Source organism: Lutra lutra, chromosome 9 (genome assembly GCF_902655055.1).
Source record: "Lutra lutra chromosome 9, mLutLut1.2, whole genome shotgun sequence".
In the NCBI taxonomy this organism is placed as follows: Eukaryota; Metazoa; Chordata; class Mammalia; order Carnivora; family Mustelidae; genus Lutra; species Lutra lutra.
Window position 1 is genome coordinate 129234660 of NC_062286.1, and position 8630 is coordinate 129243289.

The window sequence follows — 8630 nt, forward strand, 5'->3', positions numbered from 1 at the left end:
CTCTTTTCCTCAACTTCCTTTCTTTACATCCACCTGTCTTCTAGATCACTTACTCTCTTTTCTGCCTCAATCACGCTAGCCCATTAGAGCACCCAGTTTAGTCTGTGGCTCGGTTACAGCACTTTAAAATTTGGCCTGATTAGGTACCATTTGTGCACTACAAGATTCTCTGGTGAGACGCCAACTTTAAAATAAGGAACCAGACAAGGATAGATGTCATTGCTTTTATTTTCAACATAATTTCAGAGGCTCTAGATATAAAAAGGTGAGGAAACTAAGTCACAAAATTGGAATAAGGCAGAGTCAAACTTTTCCATCATTTTCAGATGATAAGATTATATATACAATCAAAGTAACCCCAGTAAATATTGTTATATTTCATAAGTCAATTTGGGAAAGCAGTTGGATAGAAGATAAAATTGATAGTTTTTATTATCCTACTCATAATTAATTACATCAATGATAATATTTCCCACTTACTATTCATTCTTGAGGTTCCAGGCACTTCAGTCCACAATGTGAACAGCACTTCTGTGACACTGGGCAATCATAATCCTGAAGACACTTGGGTCTATTAATCTTGGAACACACCATGGGCTTGTGCGGGCAGAAACCAGGTTTGACTTTATGGGATAAAATAAGACATTTGAACTTGAAATACTTGATCATAGTTTGGGGAAACTTGGGAAACTCTAAACGGGGGTTTCTTCTGACTAAACCTCTTACCCTTCTCCCCAGAGTAAAAATAGAGTGCAGAAGGCAAAGTATCAACTTCCAGTGGCTAATAATTTGAGGTGTATGAAAAAGGCTTGCCATCTCTGACATAGACAATCTGATAGGATTCCTGCTGGCCCCCAGAGAAGTAATGGATTTGGGTTATCTAATCCCAAATTACCAGAAGTAGAAGGAGTATTAGAGAGCACCCAGAACTTCTTTGTTTAATATGTTGCAGAACTTGAGGTTAGTGTAGGGGCAATTGAGTAGTGTATGACCATAGAGAAAACAAGTGGAAGAGTTGAAGTCAGTTGAAAGGCCTTGGTTTCCTTTCACTATACCATGCTGTATGCAGCACCAAACACTAAGAATCCCTGAGACAAGACCATACTATCTCAATATTATGTAAGGAAATGAACACTAGTCTCAGAGGCTACAGAGTTCACTTCTGTCCCAATAGCAGTTTGCTACCCATCTTTTCCCCAGCATACCTTACAAGATGTGAATATGCACTTCATGTGAAGTTCTGTGTAGACAAAGCGTTTATTAGGAATGTACCTAATGGTTATCTTTTTTTTTTTTTGTATGAGTAAGTGTATATTGTCACCTGTCCATCAGTGAAGAATGAGACTCAGAATAAATAAGTTCTTATGGGGAAAAAATAGGGAGTGATACTATGCATGGTTGGCTTTGAAGACTAGCATAATAGTTTCCTAAAATTAGGAGGACAACATGAGAACAGTGATAGGGCATTAAAGAAAGAAAAATTCCCTAAAGATATCTAAAATCAACCAAAGGGGCATCCTTATTCAATGGAACAACAAAGCATCCTTAGCATATGCCCTAGAGATGTTGGGAGGTATATCCCTAGTTCTCACCTGTCCAGGCCTTGGCACAAACAAAGCCGCACATGGATTCACAACATTTGGTGGTTTGGGGGCAATCGAAGTCACTCTTACACGAAGCTGGACACTCCATACGGTCCTTGAAAGGGAAGAGTGGGCACTGTCCATTCTTGACTAAAACAAGAGTATATGTGAGTTCTCTCAAACCCCACCCCTTCTTACACCCTTCAAACACCTTTCCCTCCCTTTAAAATTAGTATCTCTTTCTGTGACTTGGTTCACTTTACTGTGACTACCTCTGGTAGGCTATGGCAGAATGGAATGCCTCAGCATCTCATGGATTGTAGGAGAAAGAGAGTTAGGCTTGCTCTTTGAAGCTCCAGGTGAGAAGAGAGCTCCCTGGATTGGTGTGGCAGCTGAAGACATAGGAAGTCATGTTCAGATTATGGATCTATTTTTAAGGTAGATCTAAAATGATTTCCTAACTCCTTTGGTGTGGGTTGAGAATGTCGATGTTGATTCATCAAGGATGATTTAGAAGTTCATTTCAACCAAGAGAAGGAGAACTGTGGACAGAGCAAGCTTGAGATGGGTGAGCACCTCTGTTTTAGACAAGTGAAGTGTGAGATGTTTGTGAGATTGAAATGAAGGAGTAGAGTATGCAGTTGGAGTATGGGAGTGAAATTCAGAATGGAGCTACAAATGTGGGTCACTAGGACATAGATGGTGTTAAAAATCAATTTTTTTCACATTTTGTGCATGTTTCTTCTTGTCATTGTCTAATTACAAATTCTATGAGGACAGGAATTTTTTTCCCCTTATTTTATTCCTTCTCTCCTCCTTCTTCTCTTTCTTCTCTCTTCTCCTTCTCTTCCCTCTCCTTCTTCCTCAAGTTGGACTCTAACAGAGTGTGGTGAATTTGACTCCCAGAGCTATGGTTAGGTTCTTTCTTTCTTTCTTTTAAGATTTTTTATTAATTTATTTGACACAGAGAGATCACAAGTAGGTAGAGAGGCAGGCAGAGAGAGAGAGAGAGAGAGAGGAGGAAGCAGGCTCCCCACCCAGCAGAGAGCCCGATGTGGGACTCAATCCCAGGACCCTGAGATCATGACCCGAGCCAAAAGCAGAGGCTTAACCTACTGAGCCACCCAGGTGCCCCTAGGTTCTTTCTTTTAACTTTTTTTTTTTTTTTGGTCAGAGAGAGTGAGCTCAGGCAGACAGAGTGGCAGGCAGGGGCAAAGGGAGAAGCAGGCTTCCTGCTGATCAAGGAGCCCGATGTGGGACTCGATCCCAGGACGCTGGGATCATGACCTGAGCTGAAGGCAGCCGCTTAACCAACTGAGCCACTCAGGCGTCCCCCTAGGTTCTTTCTTAACCCAAACATAAATTTCCCCCAATCCCACCCAAGTTCATTTCCCTGGTTTCTTCTTCCTACTGTTTCTGAAAGTGAGCCAAGGTCTAATGCATAGTGCCATGATTTCTTAAAGCCTTCCACAATGGGTCAGAGCACAATAATATCTTTGCTATTCAGGCTCACTGGCATTACAGAATTAAAATTCCACATCTACTCCTGACCCACTGTGAATCCTTGGGCAACTAACTTTATCTATTTGACTCTGTTTCCTTGTCTGTATAATGGAAGAGATGATACACTATTCAGCCTGCTTCCTAGAATCTGACATCAAAGTTGTAATGCTGCCTTGTAAGTCACACAGTGCTGCCTTTGAACATCAATGGTCACCACCTAAGGTGCTACCATTAAGCAAGCCCACGCTACTTAACAACCCCTATGTCAAATCCTTGTGTCCCGATCACACATAATCCACCAAAAACTCAAAGATGTTTTGCTGTTATTTCAGTGTTACAGAGGAGGGAACTGAAACTCAGAGAGGTGAAGAAAATTGCAATAAATGGGAAAAGGAGGATTTTTATCTGGATCTCCCAATATTATTGGTGCTTGTCATTATAGTAGGAATTAATCCACAGCCCTCACCTTTACTTCATCCTATTCTTCAGTTACTCAGTGCTCTACTCCGACTTCATGTGATTCCAGACCTGACCTGTTTATGCTTCATTCTTGGGTGAGGCCTCAGGTACTACTCAATAGATAAGTGCACTATGTCATTTTTCTGACACAACAACTCTATTAGGTAAATACTATTATTATCCCCCTTTTATAGACAAGAATACTGAAGCTCAGGGAAACAAGCAACTGACCCAAGACCACCCACTCAGGGAATGACAGAGTAGACTTGAAAAAGGCAGTTTAACCTCAAAGCCTGAGCATATACTAATCCCTCGGATTGCCAGGGATATAAATCTTACCAGGTGGTGAGCAAGCCATTTTGCAGTTTGTGATGCTGAGGAAGTTGTTGGCATTCCCGAAGCAGCCTCCATAGATAAACGGTTCACAGGACTGAAGTTTAAAGTCAAAATACCAGCGAAAGACACTAATGTCACACCTTCCTTCTTCTGGGGGTAGCATGCAGGGTTCTGAATGTGGGATGCAGAGAGGGAAGAACATAAAGGGTAGGAAAAAAGAGAAGGGGTTAGGCTCTCAGCTTTTACGCAGTTCTTAGTATGACCATACAAGTCATAGAGAGAGCCACTGTAAATAAAAGCTCTAGCCTAGCTCTCCTACAAATATGGAACTGATCTTTGTTCTCTAAGGCCCTGAGCTTTGGGAGGACAAGATTTGTTCAGTGACTGTATCCAAAGTGCCTAAGGCATTATTGTGGTCTGACCCATTCATTCATATATATATATATATATCAGAATTTCCTATTATGAGATACTCTTTACTTTGAGCCACCAGAAAACCTCTTTGAAAGCCAAAGAGTCCGAAACCAAGCCCAGCATCCAAGCTGACTGAGGTTTATATTTACCATGTGCCAACAATAGTCTCTTGACACTTAGCATGCAACAAGTATTAGTTGTGTGTGAGTGTTTGAATGTTGGATCAAAGAAGATTGTCATCAATATTTTCCAGTTGACATCCCTCATGCCTGGACTCATTGTTTGTACTTGAGGGTTGGGAATCTGATTCAAGAACAAGAAAAGCATGAACCCTGACTTCTTGTCCTACCATCCAAGGGAATCATTCAACCAGCTCTGGATGGAGCAGGAAGACAACTCAAAAGATACCTGTGCCCTCAGCCTGGGGGCTATTACCTTGGAAAGGATCCATGCACTTTTTCCCACAGGCAAATAAACAACACTTCATTTGTTTTAGGCAATCCCAATCAGTTGTGCAGAAGTCTGGAACTTGAGTCTCACAGATGACCCTTTCTCGGGGGCACACTCCTGCTTTCTCTACAAGAAAGCAACATCCAAATTCAAATTCACATCCTTTGAGAGTTTCAGTTCTCCTCCCATGGCAAAGGTGAATAGTGACATTAGATCAGCCATCTGTTCTACCTTCCATCCTCAGTACCTCTGCTTAAATTTAGGAGCTGGGTCTTCCTCCCACCACTCATAGTTCATTTCGATTGATCTGAATCAGGAATCTGTGCTCAGGTCAACTGAAGGGGAAGCATCTCAGATTTCATGGCAGGGAACTAGATAGGAACCAAGAACCTTTCCTTAAGTCCAGGAGCTTCTTTCTCCTCTTCAAACTTAATATGTTAATGCCCAATTCCTCTGCCTCCAGAGTCTTAGTTCATAGGGGAAATTAATGAGTAAGGAGGGGTAGAAATACCATGGAAATAGGAGTATAGGAGTCCTGATTCCTGACTTGGGTCCCTGACTCCTTGTGAAATCAAGACCAACCTGGGGGCGCCTGGGTGGCTCAGTGGGTTAAAGTCTCTGCCTTCAGCTTGGGTTGTGATCCCAGGGTCTTGGGATGGAGCCCCACATCAGGCTCTCTGCTCAGCAGGGAGACTGCTTCCTCCACTCTCTCTGCCTGCCTCTCTGCCTACTTGTGATCTCTGTCAAATAAATAAATAAAATCTTAAAAAAAAAAAAAAGACCAACCTGAGTTCCACTATATACCTTCTCAGTTACCCTTAAAGGGAAGAAATGGGCAATGGGGGGAGCAGTGTATCACACCTGGTTTGGAGCCTGACTCCAAAACGACTAGGTAAGTAATCTTGGGGGAAAAAAAGTTTTCCTCCTGAGTCCAACATTTCCCATCTATAAAATGAGAATTATAATCTCTACCTTACAACCTGCTTCTAAGAATTAAGGGGGATGATGCTTACAATGCATTCACCACAGTGCCTGGCACATGGGAAGAGCTTGACAGATATGGGTTTTCTTCCCCCTTTTTAGGGCTTGACACAGCTTACTAATTTCTGAGCTTGTGGGAAGTAGAATTCTAAAGTTGTATCCCCAAGTTGTCTATCCTCTGGTTATGAATCACACTTGAATTTAGGTGGGCTATGAGGGATTTCATAGATGGAATTAGAGTCCCAAGTTAATTGACCTTAAAATATAGAAATTATCTGACTTAGCCACATCTAAGTTGTTGAGATGTTAAAAAGAAGAGTTTCCCCCCTGACTAATAGAGAAGAGGTAAGATAAATTCCACATGTGAGAGGAACCCAACATGTTATTAGGAGCTTTGAGGACAGAGGGAACTTAGTATCCTGGACTGAAGGTGACCTCTGGAAGCAACCTCAGTGGTACAAGTGCAAGGAAATGATTCTGCCAGAGCCAGTGAGTGTCAATGAGAATCCTGGGTCCCAGATGGGAACTGCACTTTTCGCTACAACGCTGGATACTGCCTGCTGAGAACCTGAGCAGAAAATCCTTCGAGACCACACCAGACTTCTGACCAGAGAAGCATGATCCTTTTGGAGACTACTGAGTCTTGGAATTATAGGAGTTCAGAATTGGAAACACCATATTGATCATCAGTATCACCCTCCTAATTTCCAGGTTTAAAAAAAAATGAAGTCAGATGGGAAAAATACAGTGAATGAGGAGTGAGTAGGAACTCTAATCCATAACTCACTCCAGAAGCCCTGAACAGTGGCCATTGAGACTTTTTGTCCTTTCCAGCTTTATTTCTTATTCTTCATACCATGCTTCATACACTCTCCAAAGATGTCTAAGGCTAAGAAGAGTTATGGTTCCTAATTTGGAGTGTACATTGAAAACACCTGTGCATCTTTTAGAAACTACAGACCATGGCCTGAAACAGAATCTCTAGAAAGTGAAGCCTAGGGACTTAATTTTTTTTCTTTCTTTAAAATTTAAATTCAATTCACCAGTGTGTCATACATCACTTAAAAGTGCCTCCAGTGGGACATGGGGAGATGGAGAGGAGAAGGGAGTTGGGGAAAATTGGAGGGGGAGATGAACCATGAGAGACTGTGGACTCTGAAAAATGATCTGAGAGTTTTGGAGAGGCTGGGGTGTGGGAGGTTGGGTGAGCCTGGTGATGGGTATTATGGAGGGCACGTATTGCATGGAGCACTGGGTGTGGTGCATAAACAATGAATTCTGGGAACACTGAAAACAAATTTTAAAAAAATAAAAAATTTTTAAAAAGTCATAAAAGGAAAACTAAACTGCCTCCAGTAAAGTGCCTCCAGTGACACAAAAGCAGGCAGTTGGGCACCATGATGTACGCTGCTTCGAAATTATTGTTTTAGGTTTGGGCACAGAGAGAGTAAAGCAAATCAAATAGGGACACCTCCAAAGAGGTAAAAAGGCATAGAAATCTTGGGATTATAAAGACAAATGTCCCCTCACTAGTGTAGACTCTAGTCAGTCCTCCCTTTGGCTTCTGAGGCATGTAAACCATTTTTTGGTTTAGCCATTGTACTCCTTGCCCACTGTCAGCTTCAGCTGTCATTTAGAATCCTCCTCCCTCCCAGTAGCCCTCCTCAACTACTAACCTTGTCTCCATGGTTTCCTCCCTGAATGCACATACCTTGGGCATTCCTCTACAGCTACTGGAGATGTTCCCCAAAGTTCGTATCTCAGCTCTCTGTTGTCATTACCTGACACACACGTCCTGCATCCATTCCCACCAAGCTAACTGTGGTTACCATGCCTCCCTCCAGAACTTTTCTCACTTCCAAGCTGAAGGCACATATCCAACCACGTGGGAACATATATCTGGGAATCTCAAGAGACCTCTATGCCCACATGTATAAGTCAGACTTACAATCTCCTATGCTTTAGCAGTGCCTCCCTCTCTCTGCTCCCATCTTTATATTTGGCATCAACAGACCCCCAGGTTCTCATGAGAACCCTGAGATTCACTCCTCCCTCTCTTTCACCCTAGCATCCTGTCAGTCATGTACTTGAGTCAGTTCTACCTCCTCATTTCTCTCCAAGCCCTATGGCTTTCCTTCTTTGCCACCATTTCCAGGTCAGCTCCTGACATCATCCCACCTCTCTCCTTCACTTGTGCAACCACCTCCTCACTGACTTCTGCCTTGGGCTCCTGCCTAGTGATGACTCACCTTTAAAAAATTAAACTTGGAAAATACACATATCAGGTAAAGCTAGGGAAATAATTTGGAGTGAACAGTGAGGAAGAATTTGAAGTTTCCAGGGTGAGTGAGTTGGGCTAGTTCTCTAAAGCCACAGAGGAAGTGACCTCATACAACACAAGTCTTTGTCTCCTTTCTGACCCTCAGTCCCAAGAAGGCCTCCTAAGGAGGGGTGGCTGCAGCTTCTCTGAACTCACCTTTAACTTTCTTGATTGGTGATGAAGTGGTCTCCTCCAAAGACAGAGAGAGAAGCAGGAGTGCTACATTCCTCCAGGAGAAGGTAGAACTGTGGAGGGGAAGGTGCTTGTGTGGGATGAGAAGAGGCATGGGGATTAGGCACAAGTGAGACAGAGACACAAACCAGGTGCTGAGAACTGTGACAATGGCCCACCACTTCTCTCAGTTCACAGATGATGAAACTGAGATGCACAGTGCGTAAGGGGTTTGTCTGAGGTCACGTGGAGAGTAGGGTAGGACTCTCAGGCCCCTTCCAGTGGCTCCACACTCTGCTACAGTACTCCACAGTGTCCCAGCAGGACATTTGCCCCGTCTTGCTCCTACATGAGAGGTCACATATGGATGATCACAGGGATTTGTCTGGAATAGTTGCAGGGCTGGTTTGCCC

General features: G+C 43.0%; 1 protein-coding gene across 1 annotated transcript; it reads right to left on the reverse strand.

Moving 5' to 3' along the window:
- Positions 1 to 483: 483 nt before the first annotated feature.
- On the reverse strand, positions 484 to 8332 carry WFDC8 (WAP four-disulfide core domain 8). Its single transcript, XM_047746982.1, has 5 exons — positions 8203 to 8332; positions 4731 to 4871; positions 3885 to 4052; positions 1593 to 1733; positions 484 to 623 (listed from the first exon to the last, which is right to left on the reverse strand). Exons 1-5 carry the CDS (start codon positions 8330 to 8332, stop codon positions 484 to 486), a joined length of 720 nt encoding a protein of 239 aa, XP_047602938.1.
- Between the last annotated feature and the right edge of the window lie 298 nt (positions 8333 to 8630).

Excerpts from the sequence above, each read along its gene's own strand:
- WFDC8 (XM_047746982.1), bottom strand. The coding sequence starts at position 8,332 with ATGCCTCTTCTCATCCCACACAAGCACCTTCCCCTCCACAGTTCTACC. Across the intron at positions 4,872-8,202 it reads ACCAATCAAGAAAGTTAAAG|AGAAAGCAGGAGTGTGCCCC; the intron begins GTGAGTTCAGAG and ends GCTTTCTTGTAG. Across the intron at positions 1,734-3,884 it reads AATGGCTTGCTCACCACCTG|TCAAGAATGGACAGTGCCCA; the intron begins GTAAGATTTATA and ends CTCTTGTTTTAG.